Source organism: Bos indicus, chromosome X (assembly GCF_029378745.1).
Source record: "Bos indicus isolate NIAB-ARS_2022 breed Sahiwal x Tharparkar chromosome X, NIAB-ARS_B.indTharparkar_mat_pri_1.0, whole genome shotgun sequence".
Lineage (NCBI taxonomy): Eukaryota > Metazoa > Chordata > Mammalia > Artiodactyla > Bovidae > Bos > Bos indicus.
The window spans coordinates 136658925-136682219 of NC_091789.1; the positions used below are offsets into that span (position 1 = coordinate 136658925).

Sequence of the window (23295 nt, forward strand, 5' to 3'; positions counted from 1 at the left end):
CTCCTCACCCCTGAGTATCCCTCAGGGGCTACCAAGTTCCAGGGCAGAGCAAGGCTCAGGCAAGCCGGTCCCAGGTCAGCTCTACCCAGCTCTTTCCAGCTTCGCCAGCCTAGGGTGGGGTCACCCTGGGACCCCCGCAGGTGACAAATATGACTCAGCAAGGCCCAGGGCTAGGACGGATATAAGAATGGCAGTGCAGGAACAAAATCCTCTGCAGTACGACAGGACTCAAATACCATTTTAAAGACTCGCATTTGTTAACAAAGACGTAACTCAAATCAGCCTCCGGGCGCTGGCGGCCTGTGCTTGAACAGGCCGCAGGTTTAGCCTACAAGGCAGGCCCAGCGGCTTGAAGAGTCGGAAAACGCCCGCGGCCTCTGCTAAAGGCCCCCCTTTGCCTCCGACAATCCCACTTCGGCTCGACCAGGCCCCAGAAAAGGCCAGTCGGCTGGAGGGAGAACTTTCAGAGTGCACAGACTTATGCATGTCCGTGGCTGTCAGGGAGACTTTGAGGGCACAGTAGTCTCTCGAGACTAGAAACCATTTTCCTCTCTAGCGCTGAGATTTTGCTTGGCTAAGCGGCAGCAGCCTCCCAGCCCCCCAGCCCCCCACCCCCACCGCCAAAGCCGCAGCAAGCAGCCACGTCCCGCGGCCCCAGGGCTCGCCGCCCCGGGGCTCGCAGCCCCCACGCAGCTTGCACGCCGCGCCTCCTTTCGCCCCACCCCCTCGCGCCCCCATCCGCCCCCGCGGCCTGCCCTGGGAGCGCCAGGCGAGCCCTCGCGCCTGCGCCTCGCCAACTTCCTGCCGCGGAACGCCCCGCCCACCCCCAAAAGCCCGCCTCCGAACGCCGCGTTAAACCTGTCTGCCGCCAGTCATTGGTCAAAAAGACGAAGCCGTTGGCTCCGAGGCCCGCCCAAGCCACCGCCTCTCACTTTTCCCAGGGCGGATGCGCCTGCGCTCAGCTGCCTGGGCGGGCTGGGAGGCGCGGGTTGAAAAGTCTCGTTCCAAGTTTGGAGAGAGAGAGAAGAGCGCCTCAGACCTCGGTACCCGCAAGCGGGGAGGAGGCATCAGAGAAGGACGCAGCGTCTGGGGAGCTCCCAGGCTGTAAAACGGAGCTCAGGCTTCGAGAGCTAGAAGTGTGTGACGCGCCTGGGAAAGGCAGGAGCGCTTGTGGTTGGGCTGCTCTTGGCTAGCAGGGGGAGTCCGAGGCGGCGGCGAGGGGCGAACGACCCGACGCAAGATGGCGAGTAAAGAGAGTAAGAGGCCCCGCGGGGCGGCGCGCGGCGGGGGGCGGTGAGCGTGCGAGGCCGCGGCACGCGCCGGCGAAAGGCGCGAATTGGCGTGAGGAGCAGGGGGCGGGGCCGGGCGCGAGGCAGGGCGCGCGCCTCGAGGGGCCTACGCGGGACCGGGCCGCGGCGCGAAGGGTTCCGAGCACTTCCGGAGCCAGGCGCGGGGCCGCAGTTGGGCCCCCTTCCCGCTACCCCCCGCCGTCACCCCGCTCTGGCGGCGGCGCTTGCTCTGCACCCGGGCGGAGGCGGCCTCCGTCGCCGGAAAGCGGGCACGGCACCACCTTCCACGCGCGCGCGTCGACCGCCTCGGGGTCGCGGCCCTTGTCCGGGGGATTCTGGAACCCGCCGACTTATGGCTGCCGGCTCGGGTTTCGTGGGAGCTGAGGCCTCTTCTGGTGGGGGATGGGGGGAGCGGGCCGATGCGTTTCTGCTACACGTGGATTCGTCTCGCCGGGTGGGTCGGGGAGCCCCTTTACATACGGGTCGTCATCTTGGAACAGGTGCGAACAGCTGTAACCGGCAAAACAATTGCGATGTCTATGTAATTAATTGCCCAATATTGTATACGCAGGCGGTATTGATTTCAAACTGCAAAAAAATAAGCTTCCTGGTGTTAATATTCTCGTGTTCTGGAAGACCAGTGAGTTGTTCGTGTCCAATTTGGTGGTTAAGAGAAAGAGGAGATTAGGTGTGGCCGTCTCGAGGTGACCTCCAGTATAGATTTCGATCCCTTTTAGACACTTAATCGTGTGGGCTTTGTCCAAATTTCAGTGTTTGAAGATACTGTGGAGGAGCGTGTCATCAATGAAGAATATAAAATCTGGAAGAAGAATACACCGTTTCTGTATGACCTGGTTATGACCCATGCTCTTCAGTGGCCGAGTCTTACCGTTCAGTGGCTTCCTGAAGTGACTAAGTAAGGGTTTTTGTCAACTCTTATTTTGCATAAATTTTGCTGTTAACCCGAATCTCCTAGTTTTTCGCGTTTTATACATAGAACATAAGCAAGTAATCGAGTAAGCCTTTGGGTGATGTGGCAGGTGATTTTTATTTTCAAAACTGATTTATAGGGTGGTTTCTGACGTAGAAATGTGGAATTAAAAGGGGACAGAGAATCTGTTCTGAGATTAAGGATATTTGTAGGATGCACCAGATATATTTGACATTTCTTGAACTTAAATATAGACGCTGAGTTTTCTTTGGACCCCAGACTAATGGATTTCTTTAAAACTCCGTGGGAAAAGTGCACGAATCATAAGTGTATGACTTGATGAATTTTTGCAAAATGAATACCTCCTTGTAACCAGCCCACAAGACGAATACGTTTTAATTGGCAAAGGAGAAAATAATTTCGCAGCAGTTCACCAACGAAAAGGTGGTGTAGTATGGGATACATTTTGAGGTTGTTGTTGGTCTTCACCTCTTTGTAAAATTTCTCTGGTAATAATTGCTGACATTTGCTGAGCACATCTAAAGAGTTTTATGTCCTATTTGGTTTAATAGAACAGTACAATAATTATTTTTTATTATTCTCTTCTTTTTAATCGATGTGGAAATGGGCTGAGATGTTAAGTAACATGCCCCAGATCACACAGCTGTTAAGTGGTGGAGCGGGCTTTGGAATGCAAACCAGGTGGCCCCAGAGTTGAGGCAATCTCTGCACTAGGTTATGGTTCTCATACACTTGCACTTTTACTAGTAAGAACCTGGCCATGTACTTTAAAAACGTATTAAATTTGATTGTTGTGTGTATGTTATTTAATGAGGATTTATTAAACTCTAAAGAAGTTTTGCAACAACTTTTAAAAATAAGAGTAAATTACTTTCGTATAAAACTCATATAATGGCTAGATTTTCCATATGTGAACATTGACTTCTAGATGGTTAGGGACTTCAATGGACTTTTCAAAAATCTCAATGTAAATATACAAATGTGGGAAGAGGAGCCAAGAACTAAATAATGGAGACTTCTAAGCATTGACATTTACAGCTTTGACCATCAAATGCTTAAGGGTATTGAGGTTCTGATGTAGTGCAGCATGGGCATTTGACTGTGTCTTCCTATTAAGCAGATTTAAAACTTAAACAACTTAATTTACATTTTCTTGAATCTTTTTGATCTTTGACAGTAGAAAAGAGCCCAGGCTTTAAGGTTAGAGATCTGAATTTGAATCCTGCCCCTTGCTTCTTAGCTTTGTGAATTAGGACAAATTGATCAGTCTCTATCCTGAAATAGTCTGGTCTGTAAATGGAGATGCTGAGAGTTCTCACAGCCTACATCTAAGGAAATAAATAAGATCACACATGTTAAAATGCTGGCACAGAATGAGTACACAGTAAGAGGTGACTGATGGTAATTCTCCCACCTTTTCCTATTCAGAAATAAGTTGTTAGGGTGGAATAGCTCTGTTTCCATTTGTATTTCAATGAAAGCTGCTTACTGAAATCTTTTTAAAGATTTCACATTACCTATTATGTTTTTTGTGTAAAAGATTTTAAAGAGAATAGATCTGTGTGTTCTCAGCCCAGATACTACTTTTATATTAACACTTAGGAACTTAACAGAAAATACTTTATATATTCCATGGGGTTCTTTGCATACAAAGAAGTGGGATCTGGTTGTGGGATGGGCAGTGGCTCTGGGAGTGCAAGAAAATGCCAGCCAGCCTGCATTCTTGTGTGTGGAAGACGGCTGAGTGGTGCTTTGCAGGTTTCTGTTTGGACTATGAAGGCACTGTGATTGTGTTTTGTCACTATGTAGGACAGTAGAAATGTTGGATACTCTTACAGCCTGGTTCTTTGAGAGGTAGGCCCTACTCAACCTCATCTGGCTGGTCTTCTGTATACATGCAACATGCTTCCAAATGATTACTTGCACTTTCTGAGCTGTTGCCCTTAAATTCAGTTAGGTGATCATCCAAATAATTGATTTGGCTCTTTAAATTTTTTTTAGGTATCTCTAAGAAACTATTTTTCAAAACCAGTAGATCATTACTTCATATGTCTTATTGAATAATTTCTTAAACATATTGAGACTTAGGCTCTACCTAAAAATCTATGTATGCATTCAAATTCAGATGATACAAAGCTGCATAGAGTGAAGACTAAGTTCCCCTTCCACATCCTCTGTTCTCCTGGTTGCCTTACCCAGAGCAGAAACAGTCATTTGTGATTTCTTATCCATCCTGCCAGCATGAAGAAGTACATGCTATGTCCCTCCGTCCTCTTTTTCTGTTAGGAAGTTGTTGACTTGACTTTGGATCTTAGTTCCCCAACCAGAGATCGAACCTGTGACCCCTGCAGTGGAAGCTTGGAGTTTTCTAACCACTGAACCACCAGGGAAGTCTCTGTTCACTTGATTTTTTAAAGTAGGAGTTTATATTGGAGACTTTTTTCCTATACGCATGCTTAGATATATGCTCTTTTGTTTTAAGGGCTCGGTAGAATTCCTTTATGGATATACCACTGTAACTTATGTCACCAGTTCCTTATTGATGGATATTTGTTTTCAGTCTTTGGCTATTTCAGGCATTACTACCAAGAATAACCTTGTGATGATAATCTGTGATTGTCAGGTGAATTTCTCAGCAGTGGAGTCTTAAGTGGTCAAAGAATTCTGGCACTGAAAATGGACAAGGTCTTTTATAATGAGTGCTTCTGCAGCCTTAGGTACATCCAGTATTCGAAGAAAGCAGTGAGATATTGATGGGCTCAGAAAAGTAGGCTTGTTTTTCGATGATGGAGATGAAAGAATTTGTAATAAAAAGAAAAATCCTTATACGATGATGGAGTCAGAGGAAACTGGAATAACTGAATTTTGGTGTCAAAAGGAGCTTTTCAGACCCTCTAGTCCATGTTGTAATTCTACTCCTTAAAAAGGTCATATGATGAACTGACGTGTTTGACCGTAACTTTACCTGTAGGTCTTAGAATTTTCTACTTAACGCCATAAAAAAACAAGTCACTTTTCTTCCTTTTATGTCAGCCCTAATATTGCTTTGTGGTGCCTCCTTTCTCTCAAGTATTCCTATTTCTTTTCAAATGGTTCTCATGAGATATGTTTAAGTTCCCTTTCACTTCAAGCCACTATTCCATGTAAAACTTTCATTTTTGCCTAAATCCTTCTAAAGTGCATTGCCTAGAGCCTAATTTTCTAAGTGTGGTTTTTCCAGTTACAAATTAATAGATGAATGCCCATGTATATTGCCTCTTCCTACCCTATATAAATTCATGTAAGATGAAAGTAATTACATTTTTTGATAACCACATCATATTCTTGGCCACTGAACACACATCAACTCAGACCCATGTCTTAATTTTTTAAATAGAAGATTCACTTTTCTTATTTTTTAAAATATTTTACTTATTTATTATTTATTTGACTGTGCCAGATCTTGCAGGATCTTTGATCTTCATTGCAGTCTGTGGGATCTTTAGTTGTGGCATGTGGGATCTGATTCCCTGACCAGGGGTGGAATTTGGCCCTCTTGCATTGAGAGTGTGCAGTCTTAGCCATTTGACCACTAGGGAAGTCCCAATGTCCTTTTTCAAATGAACTCCTATTGCTTAGCCATGGCTGCCTTATTCTGTTCTTGGAGTTTTTGTGTATTTACTGCTCTTTCATACCCTAAGCCCAATCTTGGTAAAATTTATTCTTGTATTTTTTAGTTATTACTAAATTATATGCCTGGAAGTAATTCACAAACCTTTATTTTAAACCAATGAATCCTTTGTACAGCTGGAATTTAGAAACAGATCGTCTAGTATTTTTTGTTTTTTTTTTATGTTGGGGCTCAGAGCCGTCCTTCTCAGCCTGCCTTACTGATGTGGAACCATGGGACACAGGTGAAAGTTGTTGTGAATAATACAAATGGGAATGCATTGTTAATAGATACAGATGCAAAGTCATCACTTGGATTAAGTGCCAAGAGGCATCAGTGGTTTCTTTAGCCACAAGGAGTTACCATAGAATAGGGTAACAGAGAAGACCCTTCCCCTGCCTTCCCCTGTAAAAATGGGAGTGCCTGTTTTATAAACATTAAGCACCATAAATATAAATAAGGGGTTTTCACATCATGTCATTTTTACCCATAACCTGTTTTTTAGGTGAAGAAATTGAGACCCACGGGGAAGTTGTCATTTAAGGAATCACATATAACTAATTTTAGTTTGAGCCAGGGCTTAAACCCAGTTTTTCTTGACTCAGCACTTTATTTTGTCCATTCTGCCTTTTTACCTGTTACTGGGAAACCAGAAATACCTAGTGTATTAAAATTGAAGGTTTTTTTTTTTTAAGGTGAGAAGTCATGATTTATGAATACAGGAGTTGGTGATAGACAATTTGTTAGCAACTGATTTCTTATAGGATTGTGGTGGGGGGGGTCGAAGTTTTAGTCGCTCAGTCATGTCTGACTCTTTGTGACTCTGTGACCCCTTGGACTGTAGCCAGGCTCCTCTGTCCATGGAATTCTCCAGGCAAGAATACTGGAGAGGGTAGCCATTCCCTTTCCAGGGGGTCTTGACCCTGGGATCAAATCTGGGTCTCCTGCTTTGCAGGCAGATTCTTTACCATGTGAGCCACCAGGGAAGCCCCTTATAAGATTAGTATGACTTATTTTCTTTCCTAAACAGACCGGAAGGAAAGGATTATGCCCTTCATTGGCTAGTGCTGGGGACTCACACATCTGATGAGCAGAATCATCTCGTGGTTGCTCGAGTCCATATTCCGAATGATGATGCACAGTTTGATGCTTCCCACTGTGACAGTGAAAAGGGTGGTAAGTAATCCATATATTCCAGCATTGGTGTCTGAGGAGTAAGCCTCTAATTATATATTAACTTTATACCAATATCTTTTGGGTAGTTGAACCTCCACTCTGAAATTTTACCTTCACACGATGAGATAAATCTCTATGCACTGGTACGGAAAGATGTCCAAGATAAATTGAGTAACTGATATGTATGATTATAACAGTTTTGGTAATAGTAAGAATATGTGTTGGTGTGTGCATAGAAAAAAAAGTCAGGCATTTACACCAAATGGTTAATAGCTTTTTTATGAAAGTTGTTGACTCCCTTCCCCCAAACCAAACATAATTCCCCTGTTTGGTATTCCCACAACCACCCAAGTTGATGATTTTGCTAGGAGGACTCAAAAGACTCAGCAAATTATACTCAAGGCTAAAGTTTGTTACAATGAGAAATGAACAAAAGCAGCAGGGAAAAGATATACATCAGGGAGTCTAGGGAGTCCAGCACAAATCTCATCCAGGGCCACACAGGATGTACTTGGTTTCTGGCAACAAATAACAGGGAGACATGTGGGCTATCTCTGCTCAGGGGAACCCATTTGAGGGTCAGAGTCTCTGTCTGTCTTGGGGGTTGGTTGTGTAGGCAAATTATACTGGCAGCCGTGGCAACTGAATCTTGAGACCCCAGTAATGAACTCAGGTATGTATCATCAATCTTGATATTTGTACAAAGCCACCCTGACAAACTGGTACAGCATGGTCCATTGCTTCAGGTATACACCACAAAATCAACCCATCAGTGACATAGAGAACATTCTGAGGTCCATGTTCCCAGGAGTTGATCAGGGGTCAGTCATGGTCCCAGTTTCCATCAGAGTGGCGAGGACTAAGCAAGCAGACCTGCTGGATTAGTGCTTCCCCACAACCCCACGTGGTTGAATAGATCTTAACATTGTCCAGTACTTTTTAAAAAATAAAATACTGCTTTATAGCTAAAATCTTGCCAACCCTGCTCCATTCCTTTCTGCTTTCCTTTCCAGAATTCATCACTGTCCTGAAATTAGTGTGCCATTTTCAACTATTTTGATTATTCACACACAATGCTGTACAGTTTGCTTTTTTCATTCAGTTCTGTGTGTGTGTGTACCATGTAAATATGTCTAGCTCATTCTTTTTACTGCTGTGTAGTATTCCATTATACTTAAACCCCCATTTATTCTGTCAAGGGGCAGTTGCGTTATATCTCTGTGGGTATTTTGTTCTTGGAGCAGTGCTTCAGTGAATATCCTTGCCAAGTCTTCTCGTACTTGTGGGAGAATTTATTTAGTGGAATGGAATTGCTGAGTTGTGTGGTGTATTCATTCTCAACCTAAAATAATATAAAAGTTTTCCAAAATGATTTACTCAGTTTACCATTTTCACAATTCATAGTCCATTACCCTACAGCCTTATGCATTATTTCTGTAAATATTGTTGTAATCAGAAAATTTTTAATGGCTTTTAGTCCTAAGTGAGTGAAAGTCGCTCAGTCGTGTCTGACTCTTTGCAACCACATGGACTATATAGTCCATGGAATTTTCCAGACCAGAATACTGGAGTGGGTAGCCTTTCCCTTCTCCAGGGGATCTTCCCAACCCAGGGATCAAACCCTCGTCTCCCTCATTGCAGGAGGATTCTTTACCAACTGAGCCACAAGGAAAGCCTAAAGTATGTAGTTAATTGGGCTTTCAGCTTAAGAATTAGTCTCTGCATAATAATATGGAGATATTTAGTTATTAGTCACTTGTCCAGTGAATTATATTCTAACAAGTGACTGCAATACTTAGTTGACATCAAGCTTTTTAAAATTTTAGTTATGGTTTTGTTTTTTTTAGTTACAGTATTTTTAATGGATACTATTATTATTAAGATAGTGGTTTTTTCAGACTTTTCCTTTTGAGTTTTAAGAAAGCTCTGTGTACACAGTAAATCTTACCTGAAAGCCCAGTTTTTATTAAAGGAAACCTGTTGCGTTTGTTTTCACTAAAGGAATTGGGAAGCCTAAGAATCTTTGTAGCAGAAGAGTGAGAGAGAGAGTGTCCCACGGTGGTGGGAGGTTGAAAATACAGAAAAAGCGACAGCTTTGGAGCAGGGTCTCAAGAGGTAGCAAGTGGTGGATCAGGAGGGGTGTTCTTAGAAAGACCGAGGCATTTTCTTTCATTGACACGATGGGAAGGGAAAGTGCACAGAGGGAAATGGGTGATTGCATATGGTTGTGTGAGAGGAGTTGTGTGAAATGGGATATGATTTTCAGCCCCAGAAATAATAAGCAATGGTGTTTGTCATAGAGAGGAAGAAGGGCTAATTTCTTTTTTTTTTTTTTTAATTTGCCTGAGTGACTTGTAGGACCTTAGTTCCCCAACCATGGATCCAACCTGGGCTCCCCCAGTGAAAGCACCAACTGCTAACCACTGGACTGCCAGAGAATTCCCAAGAATGGCTAATTAAGCCTTGGGAGTCAGTGTTGATTATGCATTCCCACATAGAAAAATGTGGCTGAAACTGAGAAAAGGCTTATGGATTTCAGTGTGATTTCACCAGGCCCCAGCTAGTCTATTTTACTTGTTACCTCCCTGGCTCCGTTAAACATTTGAGTTAGTGTTACTTGACCTGAGATACAGAGTGAGCGAAAAAGCAATGTGCAAAGAAGAAGTGACAGGTCAGGAAGAAATAACAGTTATAATGTCAAGCCTCCAAGCTTTTAATGTGTCAGCAACTAATTCGTTTTTATCTATGAGCATAGGAAAGAAAATATTCTTGTTTGCTATTTGCTTAGATGTTCTCTACTTATATTCTTTCTGCTATCATCTTACTGCCTCTCCGAAGTTATCATACTTTTTTGTGTGGCTTTGTCACTTTTCCGAGGTCTTTTTATTAAGTATTTAACATACAGTCATATTCCCACACCAGATAGAAAGGTTAGCCCACTCATTTTAGCTTTGGCACTCCACCAGCAGTTGAACCAATGTGCTCAACTGGATTGAGCAGATGTGTTCAAGGATTCTGGTTGAACTGACTTGTGCGTGTCTGTGTCTTGGTGTTGGGTGGAGGTTAGTCAGCATGGGTTTCTGATATGAGGGTGTTTTTGACTTTAGACTCAAGGAGTGTTCATGCTCCTGAGGATGAACCTATCTTAAAGAAACCTAAAATACGATTCTAATTTCAGCACTTCCAAATGAGTTGTGTTTGAACTAAAAGGCTGAGGTGTGTTAATTGCATGGTTATTTTACATCATTTTCACAACTGAAAGAAGCCGATTTTTAATTGTTTTAAGTCCAAAATGGAACTGAATTAACTTGCAAGAATAGGTATCAGTATTTTCCAATTCAGATGGACTTGAATAAATTAATTCTAAGGGGAAATGAATCTATATTTTTCTGTGCTTGCTTGGTCTCACTCTTGCTCTTAGCAATTTGTGTTATATTCCGTCAGATTAAAATCTCAGGTTGATTAAGTGACTTATGAATTTTAATCGTAAGTATATGTGTTTATTTCTTTCTTCTCACATTAGAATTTGGTGGCTTTGGTTCTGTAACAGGAAAAATTGAATGTGAAATTAAAATTAACCATGAAGGAGAAGTAAACCGTGCTCGTTACATGCCGCAGAATCCTCACATCATTGCTACAAAAACACCATCTTCTGATGTGCTGGTTTTTGACTATACGAAGCACCCTGCTAAACCAGGTATGCATTAATAAAGTCAGACCACTGCTTGATCCTTCTTGATTCGAAATAATTGCTTTGATGTCATACAGACTAGTATACTCCAACTTTTAGAGGTTTAGAAATGGTTTCAGGGATCCAAAAACCATGCTCAAATTCAGTGATTTAATGCAGGACCTCACACCAGGTTATATTCCTGGCTAAGATGTATTACAGCAAAGGACATAGAACAAAAAAGGAGGAAAAAACTGGCTAAGGTTTGTTATTACAAAGGATACAGAGCAAAAACAAGAGGAGAAAGATACACATCAAACAGAGTCCAGAGAGGTCAGGCTTAGTCTTGTGAGTCCTTTTCCACTGGGGCCACACACCACGGGGTAGAAATGTCTCTGTCGAGGGAAGCCCATTTGAGTCTCAGTGTCTGGGGTTTTTATGGCAGTCTGGTCACATAGATATATCCTGCTCTGTGACCAGCCATGGTAAGGGAAACTCCGGACCCCAGCAGTGAAGTCAGATGCTTCATGAATCTTGCTCAACAATCCTTCAAGTCTCAACAAGCTGCCACAGCATGCCGCACTGCTCTGGGCGTAAACAGCTACATCAGACAGTGACATGAAGAATTTTGTGAGGGTCACATTCCCAGGGGTTACGAGGTCAGTCATGGTTGTAGGCTACTCTGGAGACATGCAAGGACTGAACATCCAGACCTGCTGCTTTCTTCAAAAAATTGTTTTAAAAATTGACTTGGATTGTCACCATGTAAATTTGTGGGCTGGTACAGTTTTCAGTGTTTTGTGTTAGAATGTAGTACTAGGTTTTGCAAAGGAACCAGTCATTTTATTGGTTTACATAGAGTATTTGAAATGTAGCACAGAGAACAGCTTTTCAGGGTGGCTGTGGGTCAGACCAAATCCTTGTTTGTGTGCAGTGCTTTTGTAGGCATTATAATAAATGTTAAGACTTACTCAGAAGTGAGAATTTGCTCTTAGCAGTTCTCATAAACAGATAATCACTTAGTAATCAATGTTATTTCTTTTTCTTTCTTTTTTCTTTAGACCCAAGTGGAGAGTGTAATCCTGACCTTAGGCTAAGAGGCCACCAAAAGGAAGGCTATGGCCTTTCTTGGAATTCCAATTTGAGTGGACATCTCCTAAGTGCATCTGATGACCATGTGAGAAACCTGTTCTTCCTAATCTCATGTACTAAGAGTTAAAGACTGAAGGAGACTAATAGATGAAAGGTTTTCTAAGATAATACTGATTGTTCTGATAACATTTCCACAGGTTTTAGAACATTGGTTATCACACTGCCCTTTTGGAGTCTTAGAATTCCACAAATCTCTTTTGAAGCAGCCATAGAATGGAGGGAAAGTGGGCAAAAGGTGTTCCATTTAAAAGTGGACCTCTTGAAAGAGGAGACCACCTCTTTAATGGAGACTCTTTAAAGCATTTGTAAGGCCTGATTAATACATTTTAGTTTAGTTTTTTTTTTTCCAGTTTTTTTAAGTATACAATTCTCTGAGTTTTACTTTATTCACAAAGTTGTGAAACCATCAGCACTAATTAAAAACCATTTTCATTAGATGTCACAAAAACTAACTCCATATTCATTAAGCAGTCTACTCACTCCTTCCTTCTCCCGGCAACCACTAGTTTACTTTCTATCTCTGTAGATTTGTTTTTTCTTGATATTTCATATCAATGGAATTATTTAGTATGCAACTTTTTCTGTCTGACTGCTTTTACTTAGCATGATGTTTTCAGGGTTCATCCGTGTGAGCATATGTCAATACTTGATTTCTTTATGGCTGAACATTACTCCATTATATAGATATACCACAATTCATTTATCAATTGGTAGACATTGGGTTGTTTCCAGTTCGGGCTACTTTGAGTATTGCTACTGTGAACATTTTTGTACAGGTTTTTGTGTAGATAAATGTTTTCATTTCTCTTGGGTAGTCACTTAGGAGTGTAATTACTGGGTCATATGGTAACTTTAAGTTTAGCTATTAAAAGAACTACTAAACTGTTTTCCAAAGCAGCTGTACTACTTCACATCCCTACCACCAATGTACCAGTGTTCCAGTTTCTCCATGTCCTCACCAACAGTTGTTATGGTCTGTCATTATTATAACCATTCTGTTCTTGACTGGAGAATCCCAGGGACGGGGGAGCCTGGTGGACTGCCGTCTATGGGGTCACACAGAGTCAGACACGACTGAAGTGACTTAGCAGCAGTGGGTTTAAAGTGGTATTTCATTGTGATTTTGACTTACATGTACTAATGATGTTGAGCATCTTTTCATGTGCTTGTGGCCATTTCTGTATCATTTTGGAAAAACTTGTATTGAAATCCTTTGTCCATTTTTAAATTTTTTTATGGTTGAATTTTAAGAGTTTGTTTTAAAATATATTCTAGATATGAATCCTTTATCAGATATGTGATTTAAAAATTTTTTCTCCATTCTTTAGGTTGTCTTTTCACTTTTTTGATGATTTCCTCTGAAACAAAAGTTCAGTTTATGTATTTTTCACCATTTTGGCTTTTGATATCATATCTAAGAAGCCATTACATAATTCAGCATCACAAAGATTTACACCTATGTTTTTTCTAAGAATTCCACAGTTTTAGCTCTTATATTTAGATCTTTGGTCCATGTTGATATGGTGTGAGGTAGGGGTCCAGCTTCATTTTCTGTGTGTGGATATCCAGGTTTTCCAGCTAATCTTTCCCTATGGAGTTGCCTTGGCATCCTTTAAAGTGATTTAATAATGAAAAAGTACCACACAGATGCAAAGTGATCATGTTAATTTATTACAGACCAATGTTTGTAGCATTCTTGCCCCATATTTTCTTTCATGGTTCCCATACTGCAAGCATAGTATTTGGTATGATTCCAAGCACAAGCCAAAAGTAGACTTCTGGAGCTTTTGAAAGCTCATGTAACTTGGCCACAGTTTGCATTTTATGTCAGCCACGTGAAAATAGGTTCCCTTGCCTTCTTGTTAGTATATTCTCATGTATATGTCTGTTAATGGCAATTTCTATTAAGCTTTTTGAAACACTGAAGTAGGTAATTGGCCCAGTCAAAATTGTTTAGTTATAGGCAACAAAAACCAACTTTGGGTGCCTGGGGTTTTTTTTTCCTTTTTCTTTTTTTTTGTAAATTTAAAATTTTCATGACTTAGTTTTTATTTTTAAAGATAATCTTCAGGTGGATGTTCTGAGTGATCTTTAAAAAACATCTAGTTTATTTTTTAACAGTAAATGTATACCCTCTTTACCTGTTTCTTCCGCCCTCTATTCCTGGCAACCACCAGTCTGTTCTTTGTATCTATGAGCTTGTTTTTTTGTTCCTGTTGTTTTTAAGTTTCCATATATAAGCGAGATCATATGGTATTTGTCTTTCCCTAACTTATTTCACTTCGCATGATGCCCTCAAAGTTCATGCTGTCATAGATGACAAGATTTCCTCTTTTTATGGCTGAGTAGTGTTCCATTGCACACATATAGCACATCTTCATCCATTCATGCACTGATGGACACTTAGGTTGTTTCCATGTCATGGCTACTGTAAAGAATGCCACCATGAACATGGTGCATATATCTTTTCAAATTAGTGTTTGTGTTTTCTTTGTATAAATGTCAAAATGGGATTGTATCATGTGGTAGTTCTATTTTTACTTTTCTGAAGAACTTCCATAAATACTGGGTTGGGCAAAAAGTTTGTTCAGGTTTTTCCACACCATATAATGAAAAAACCTGAATGAACTTTTTGGCCAACCCTGTATTTTCCTTGGTGGCTGCAAAGAGGGTGCTGACTGATTTAAACAGAAAAGGAATTAATTGGAAGGGCATTGGGTAGGGTAGCTCACAGAATCACTGTGGTGGCGAGAAAATGGCCTGGAAAAGAGGAGAGGCCAGGTTGTTGACCCAAATTAGGCCAGTGAGGATATCACTCTTGCCATCCATGGAAAGTGGATGTAACACTCCCGTGCCCCTCTAACCCATCATCAGAACAGATTCTCTGAAAGAAAGCCTTCTTCTGTTTCCCTCAGAGTGGACATAGGATAGTCTCCCACACAGGGAGGACGGGCTATACTCAAGAACTTAATTACTAGTACTTTCTGAGGACAACAGGCTGGGAGTTGCTAGTCATAATTAATAGCTGACGTTTCCTAAGGGCTCCACATATGCGAGGCATCTTGGTAATTTTCCCAGGATCTTTCTGAGGTGAGGAGCAGGTAATGGCAATATTCCACCTTTTCCGTGCATGTAAATTGCGTCCAAGTGTGTAAGTATCAACAGAGACTAAGGGCCACATGTATTGTGTAACAGAAACCCTTTCAGATAATAAAATGATTGATGAAGAGAGGAAGCTGATACTAGTGTCAGTGAAATTAATTTGAATATACCTTAATGGAATTACCTCATACTCCATTGAGGTGACAATCACTGCCCTATAGTTTGCAATATTTTTTCATAGAAACTTCAGACTTTTCTCAGCTATTTTTATGGCGAGATGTTAAAAAAAGACTCAGACTCTCAAAGCCTGCGGATCTGTAACCTTTGAGGTCTGGGCAGGCCCTGTGGTCTCTTCAGTAGCCTTGTAGGGGTTTCTAGGTTGTTCACCTGTTGCACTTGCTGATGTATGTAGTGGTTTCTGCTGTGAAGTGACAGTTGTCCAAAAGCTTTCACTTTTATTTAAGAGGCATGTTTTAGTTTTAATTTCCAGTTTCCCAGCCCAGCATGAAGTTTTAAGATATGCATTTCAGTTTGGTGGATATTGAACCCCAGGCTCTCTGTGTTGTGTAATCTAGGTGAATTTTAGATACTTGATTGAATGTATGTAGGTAGAAACTCTAACCAGGATGTTTCTTGCCTGCCACCATGCTATCCTCCCATCCCCATTACACTGTATTTTCCTTCCCCTCTGCATCTCAGATTGTGGAAGCTACACCCATACACTTTTCTGTTTATGAAACTTCACTTTTTTTAAAATAACTTTCATATAGTAAGTAGCTTTGTTTTTAATAAAAGAGTTTTAAATAAGGTGTTAGCATTTAAATTCAGTCTCTCAAAACTAACTCTTGTTTTGTTCCTTCTTCAGACCGTCTGTCTGTGGGATATTAATGCAGGACCAAAGGAAGGCAAAATTGTGGATGCTAAAGCAATTTTTACTGGCCACTCGGCTGTTGTAGAGGATGTGGCCTGGCACCTGCTGCATGAGTCCTTGTTTGGATCTGTTGCTGATGATCAGAAACTTATGATGTAAGGTGGAAAATTGAGTGGGGTTTTGTTATATGGGTGTCCTGAATGACCATCAGTGATTGTGGTGGCTTTTAAATTGTGTCTGGGGCTTCAAAAAAAGAAAAAGAAACAGCTTTAGTGAGGTATAATTGACATGATAAGCTATAAATAGGTATGGCCTTTTTACGTAAAAGTTACTGTGCTGTATGATTGAACACAACTTTTTATTTAGAAAAAGAAAAAAACAGGTACGTGCACATGAAGAAACATGCTTGGGGCAGTGGTATGTATCAAAATCGGGGATCAGGGTGACTTGCATTGAAGTTGAGGGAGGAGAGTGATTGTGCGTCAAGGCATGGCTACAGGGCTGCATTCAAGCACCTGGAATGCTTTTTATCTCATAAACTAGCATCTGAGGCAAACAAAGCAAAATACTGAATTTGACTAGGCTAGGTTATACATACCAAACAGTAGTCTCTAGTATTTTGTGCATGCTTGAAATAGTTGGTAATCCAGACAGGAACATACTGAACAAGAAAGCAGAGATAGCCCTAGTTTGTTCTGCGCAGGTTTAGAGCATATCACCTAGTGGTTGGAAGTCCAAGTTGCCAACTCTGCATGGTTAGTGTCCCTGAAGAGGCAAGTTAGCGAGAGAACAGTGGCATGGCGTGGCGCTGATGTGGGCACAAGTGTCGGGGAGAGAGGCGGGGCAGGGTTGAGTGGCCTGCTCTTGTGCTGTGTGCCTTGTACCTTTGTGTTTTAGATGGGACACCAGGTCCAATACCACCTCCAAGCCGAGCCACCTGGTTGATGCGCACACTGCCGAGGTCAATTGCCTGTCCTTCAATCCCTACAGCGAGTTCATTCTTGCAACTGGCTCTGCGGATAAGGTTTCTAAGTTTTTGCATTTTTGGTGTTTACAAACCTAGTTGTCTTTGTTACTACAATATTTTAAAATTCTTACGTAAAGTGCAGAAACAAATTCCTTTTCATTTTATTTTTCTTCAGACTGTAGCTTTATGGGATCTGCGTAATTTAAAATTGAAACTCCATACCTTTGAATCTCATAAAGATGAAATTTTCCAGGTACGTGACAGTTTTCTGGTGTCTCTGTCAGATTTTAGTAACTTTTCACTAGAGGGAAGTTTATAAATTTTTTTCTTTTACATAGTGGACTTGGGACATCGGGTTTTTTTGTTTTGTTTTTGGCTATGCCATGTGGCTTGTGGGATCTTAGTTCACCAACCAGGGATTGAACCCTGGCAGTGAAAGCCTAGAGTGCTAACCATTGGACCACCAGGGAATTCCGTTTTGTTTTGTTTTTTTTTTAAGCTCCTTGCCTACTGTGTAAGTAAACTAGTGAGAAATAACTTGGAGTTTTCTATATATTGTTAGTTCAGAAGTAAAGGAACAATTTGCAAAATAGGATCAGTTTAAAAAGTGAAGGTAGTTTCCTGGTAGTCTAGTGGTTAGGACTCAGCACTGGCATTGCTGTGGCCTGGGTTCAATCCCTGGTCATGGAACTGAGATCTCAGAAGCTGAGCAGTACAGCCAAAAATAAGTAAATTATTTTTTTAATGAAATATCTTGTATATAGTTTAAAATAGAGCTGTGCATAGGCTAAGGTACACTTCATTGGAAATGTTAAAAGCTTCTGGGATGGTTTGGGGGCTAAGTTTATTGGGAGCCCTAGCAGAGTTACCCTTGAGGAGTATGACCTTCCCAGGGGTAGGCTGAAGAGATGTGGCATTTAAGAGCACCTGAAGGGACAGCACAAAGAGAGAGAAGGCTTGTAGGCCAAACAAAGGGTACAGAAGATGAAATGGGAAAATATCTAGGATTAGAACAATAGCCACAAACCCAGTAATGGATGATTCTTTATATTTTCAAATATGTATTGCTAGGTCCACTGGTCTCCACATAACGAAACCATTCTGGCTTCAAGTGGTACTGATCGCCGCCTGAATGTGTGGGATTTAAGGTAACTCAGGATCTGGTGACAGAAGTTGCATAAATATGCTAATATAGCAGATTATGTAATAATTCATAGACTAGAAGAGCAATTTGCTAACCCCAGTTTAATAAGTCTAAAATTAATCTTCAGTACCTTCCTAAAGAGTGTTCCATAAAATAGAAGTGAATCAGCAAATGGAATGTGAAAAAAAACTGATACAAATGTGAGTTTTGATTTTCTTTGTAATTAGGACTGAAGTCAGGGTTAGGGGTGCATGTGTATTTTAACATCCAAACAACGGTATTGAAAAAACTCTAGCTATAGAAAGGGGTAAAGACATCAGCTGTTTGTGTTCAATGTCCATCTGTAGGACTAATCTTTTTCAGTTGTTTTTTCCCCACAGGTATGAGCTCTTCTGTGGGTTGTGTAACTGCTGAGGATGAGAACAGGATAAGCACAGCCAATGCCATCAGAGCTTCTTGTTCTTCTGGGGCTTCATTATGGAAACAGTTTCTCCCAGTTTTTAAAGTTCTTGACTGCAGGGTTGCTATTCTAAGAATTTCAGACTCTGCTTTTTTTGAGCTTTTAGAGCCATTAATAATGTTGCTGTATTATGTATCTCTCCGTAGAGGTGTTCTTATCTGGAATCTAAATCATAACATTTCCCAAAATAACTGCTTTCCTACCTGTATTGCTTTGAAGTGGACTAAGTTTTTAGACAAGGCGGCCTTAATTACAAAGACAGTATACCCACTTTTCAGTGTATGGAACAGTAAAACTGCTAAACTGCTAATGTCTGCTAATGTTCTATGTTCTTACGGAAGAAACCCTAGTCGTGATAGATGCTTGAAAATGTGGAGAATCTTTAAAACAGACATCTGAGAATATTCTTTTTTACTTGAAAACAAACTAGCAAAGTCCACCTGTGGAATAGGTATCAAGGATGATAATGGTGTGTAACTTGAGTGATTTCACTGTCGGAACTGCTAGCATATTCTACAAATTGAAGTTCTGGGGGGTTCTGTTTGTTTTTTTCATTGAAATTAAGATAAGAAAAAATTAAAACTTAACCTGCCCTTGGCTTATACATTCCATATTTAAAGTTGTTTTGTTGTCCTACCTTTAGCAGATCTGCAGTACTGGTGTGTAGTTGTGTTTCACTCCTGGGATGAAAAAGGGTTTAAGAGTGAAGTGTAGGGATTAGGCATCAGTTCTTCTGTAAATATTTTATATACTTTTCACCTTCTAATCCTAATTCAGGAAACACCTCAGTTAAGATATTGAATGAATTCTAAATTAATGTTTTATTAACAATAATTTCTATTCTGCAGCTTCACTTATGAACAGCTGTTATTACCATTTCCAGAAAGTAAACACCCTGCCCTCCCACCAAATAATTAATACAAAAACTCTAACTGATAACAGTACAGAAGTACATTGCTTTAGGATGGGATTTCTGGGCTGATGCTGGCTTTGCAAACTTTGTTGCTAGAAGAATTTGAATACTGAAGGCATTATGTTTTTTCTCAATAGCAAAATTGGAGAAGAACAATCAGCAGAAGATGCAGAAGATGGGCCTCCAGAACTCCTGGTATATATTGACTTTTTCTTATGCAAGATGAAGTGTCATACGCAGACTGGACTATTTGTCATTGTTTCATGTATTTGAAAAAGGAGTCAGGACGTTCAGATTCTGTCTCTTGAGGATGATTTCAAATTGGAGGTCTTGGAGGTTATTGTGATTTAGTCTGAAAAGTCTTGTTTTGTGATGCAGGGCTTCATAAATTTTAAGTCTTTTTTTAGTTAAAGTGTTGTTACCAACTATTTTTACTTTGGTAATAATAGTTTTTTAAACTTTGGTAATACTGGTTTGTTCTCGTTTTGGGGGGGTATTTGACATTCCCCGACCAGGGATGAAACCTGTGCCCCCTGCATTGGGAGCACAGAGTCTTAACCACTTGACTGCCAGTGAAGTCCCTGTAACTGTTCTATTGAGATAAAATTTACAGATCATACAGTTCACTATCTAAACACTTCAGTGATTTTTAGTATATTCATAGAGTTGTACAACCATCACAAGTCAATTTTAGAACATTTTTGTCACCTCCGAAAGAAACTGTACTTTTCACCATCACCTCTCAGTCTTCTTTTGTGAGCCCCTGGCTACCACTAACCTACTTTCTGTCTCTCTAGATTTGCCTGTATTAGACATTTGATATGAGAGGAAATCACACAGTATGTGGTCTCTTGTAACTGATTCTTACTTTATATATATATATCTATCACAGAGAGAGGACAGTGTATAACTTTGTATTTAACATCTCTAACAATTTTGTGGTCCTTGAGAAAATTCACTAGGATTTTGCTTTCTGTTTCTTGAGAGTCTGAAATCAAGGGACATTCATATTGATTGTCCTTATAAGAATTTTTTTAATTTTTAAAAAAATTTTATTTTTTGGCATTGCTGTGCAGCATGTGGGATATTAGTTCCCCAACCAGGGATCGAACCTGTGCCCCTGCAGTGAAGCCAGGAGGCTTAACCACTGGACTGCCAGGAAGTCCCAAGAATTGTTTCTTCTGAATCTTAATTCTAAGATATATAAGGCCCTGTGCAGGAAGTAAGATTGCTCCCTTCCACATTTTTTAGCAAATACCTCGGTTTAGCCCTAATGGGGACTTTGTGGAGTCCTGGAAATTTTTTTCCCCCCAGCCTTGGGGCAGTGTGTCTTGGGAGAGATTGAAGGATGGCTGAGAGGTATGCCTTTCCTTTACTAAGGGGGAGAAGGGGATCCTTCAGGGGGCCACAGAAGAACCAGCAGTCTCCAGGTGTTCCAGTTTCAGGAAGGAGTATATGACATCCTGGAAGTGTATTACCTTGAGTATTTTAACCTAACTATATATCTGCTAATAAGGCAGAATTTGAGTGTTGATTGTATTAGGTATGGAAACAGCACTGTGGTCGTGAAGGAAAATGTCATTTCAGGTGATGTAGGCTGAATGAATATTTAGGGGTAAGGTATGCTACCTGCAACTTTTTGGTGGCTCAGCCAGTGGTATGTTAACAGTATTTGGGGCATCTAGGTGAAGGTTATCCAAGCATTTGTTGTACTGTCACCTTTCTGGAGGGTTTGGAAATGGGCAGAGTGGTGGAGGGCTAGATTACCACCCTCCCTCCAGACTGCAGTTCAGCAACCCATTTCTAGACTGATGCTGTAAAAACTAGCTTCTAACATAAGATATGAAACCAACACTTTTTTGTTCTTATTAACAGTTTATTCATGGAGGACACACTGCCAAGATATCAGATTTTAGTTGGAACCCAAATGAGCCTTGGGTCATTTGCTCGGTGTCTGAGGATAACATCATGCAGATATGGCAAATGGTGAGCTAAAGTGTTTATTTTTCTTCAGTGACTATCTTGAAGAGATTTTTACTAATGATATAATAGAAATATTTCAAAGTATATCAGTGCATACTACATGAAATTATTTATAGAAGGAAAGTATTAAGACCTTTCTGCATTTTATCAAGTCTGTAATTCAGTGTGCACGTGTAGACATAGCACCAGCTCCAGTTTTCATGGTTATGACTCTTCATCACCTGGGCTCTTGGCATCATTGCTCCATGTCCAGTGTCTGCTGTCATGCAGTGTATTTACACTGAGATCCTGAGTTCTGTGATGCGCACCTGACATTTCTGAGACATGGTTTACCAGCCCTTTCATAAGCTTCAGGGCTATCTATTGCTCCATCTAAATGCCTGAAACGTTTTAGGAAAATGCCTTTTTAGGACAACTTAAATAGTAGTGCATGGTCAGCTAGATATATGTGTGAAATTATACCCTGGCAAATAATTTTTGAGAACACTGGCCTGCCTTTTCCTCGTTAAATTTATTAAAGTCTGAGAGTAAAACACAAAAAGTAAACTATGAAGTTTACTCTTAAGTGTTTCCACATTTAATTTCCAACACTAAATCACACTGGCCAGTGATACCTAAAATCTGGATAGAACTATAAAATGCTGTTTTTAGACAGTCTTGTAAAATTTTTAGGGAGTTTTACCTCTGATTTTATTTGGTTATTATCTCCAGGCTGAAAACATTTACAATGATGAAGAGTCAGATGTCACAACACCGGAACTGGAGGGGCAAGGATCTTAAACCCAAAGTACGAGAAACGTTTCTCTTGAATGTAATGCTACACGAATGCTTGACTTATCAAGCGCAAAAACAGCATTGTATAGTAGGCAGTTGAAGTGGGTGGCATATGGCGTTCTTTACCTTCTGATCCTAGCACTTTCAAGTGAGCTATTGCGTACTGTATCATATTGTAGCTTTTAGGGAAGAATGTTGCTTAAGAAAGATTATCAGCTTTGTTTTAAAATACAAGTAAGCAGGGTACTGCCTTTGATTTAACTATAAGTCCTTGTTTTCTCTAAGTGCTTGCTGTTCCCAAATATGCAAGAATAACTTTTACACTTTTTCCCTCCAACACTTCTTGTTTGGCTTTGCAGAAATAAAGTTTTAAAATAAACTTTGTTTTATTATTTTAGACCCTCAGTTTGGGGGGGGGATGCGTATGGATGGATGTCCCTTTTTTATGAGGCAGCTACTGGGTATACACTACACGCCGAGAACGTACTGAATTTTCTTTCCAGGGTACACCACATCCTAATACAAACATGGGGAGAAGTCAGGTGTTTGGTTGATTGGTGAACCTAGAACTACCTCCCTTACATGTCATTTGACCCACATGCCATTTGGGCCTTGGGCGGCTTTAAACAAAAATACAAGCTTGTTTGCTTATGTGGCAGGTCAGCAGGGGGAACAAACCAGCCTGCAGCTTGGCCCTCAACCTCTTTACATTGATTTTTCTTTTATTAAAATTTAAAAACAATTTTTTTTTGCCATACCACAAGGCAAAATCCCTGGGAGGGACTGGGGGCAGGAGAAGGGGACGACAGAGGATGAGATGGCTGGATGGCATCACTGACTCGATGGACGTGAGTCTCAGTGAACTCTGGGAGTTGGTGATGGACAGGGAGGCCTGGCGTGCTGCGATTCACGGGGTCGCGAAGAGTCAGACACGACTGAGCGACTGAACTGAACAAGGCATGCAAGGTCCTAGTTTCTCAACCAGGGATTAAATCTGGGCCCCAGGCAGTGAAAGTGCTGAGTCTTAACCACTGAACTGCCAGGGAATTCTCTACATTGATTTTTAAAGGTTGTTTGGGAAAAAAGCAGCACACTAATCCTAAACTACTTTTGACTTACAGAAAAAGCTTGCCAACTCCTTACGATTGTGCTTAAATACTTATTATTTTCATTTTTGTGTGTGTGTGGTTAAA

At 40.8% G+C, this 23295-nt stretch overlaps 1 protein-coding gene across 3 annotated transcripts; it reads left to right on the forward strand.

The window, feature by feature from the left end:
• The first annotated feature begins 944 nt into the window (after positions 1 to 944).
• Positions 945 to 22481, forward strand: RBBP7 (RB binding protein 7, chromatin remodeling factor). 3 transcript variants are annotated; one of them, XM_070783872.1, is made up of 12 exons: positions 945 to 1256; positions 2061 to 2205; positions 6921 to 7066; positions 10590 to 10763; positions 11798 to 11913; positions 15856 to 16016; positions 16759 to 16885; positions 17004 to 17081; positions 17900 to 17976; positions 19483 to 19540; positions 21221 to 21331; positions 22040 to 22481. In XM_070783872.1, exons 1-12 carry the CDS (start codon positions 1241 to 1243, stop codon positions 22106 to 22108), a joined length of 1278 nt encoding a protein of 425 aa, XP_070639973.1. In that variant the 5' UTR covers positions 945 to 1240; the 3' UTR covers positions 22109 to 22481. The 3 variants fall into 3 exon arrangements, with proteins under 3 accessions (XP_070639973.1, XP_070639971.1, XP_070639972.1); XM_070783870.1 differs by lacking the exon at positions 945 to 1256 and adding an exon at positions 1627 to 1789; XM_070783871.1 differs by lacking the exon at positions 945 to 1256 and adding an exon at positions 1627 to 1789 and having other exon boundaries at positions 10617 to 10763.
• Positions 22482 to 23295: the final 814 nt, after the last annotated feature.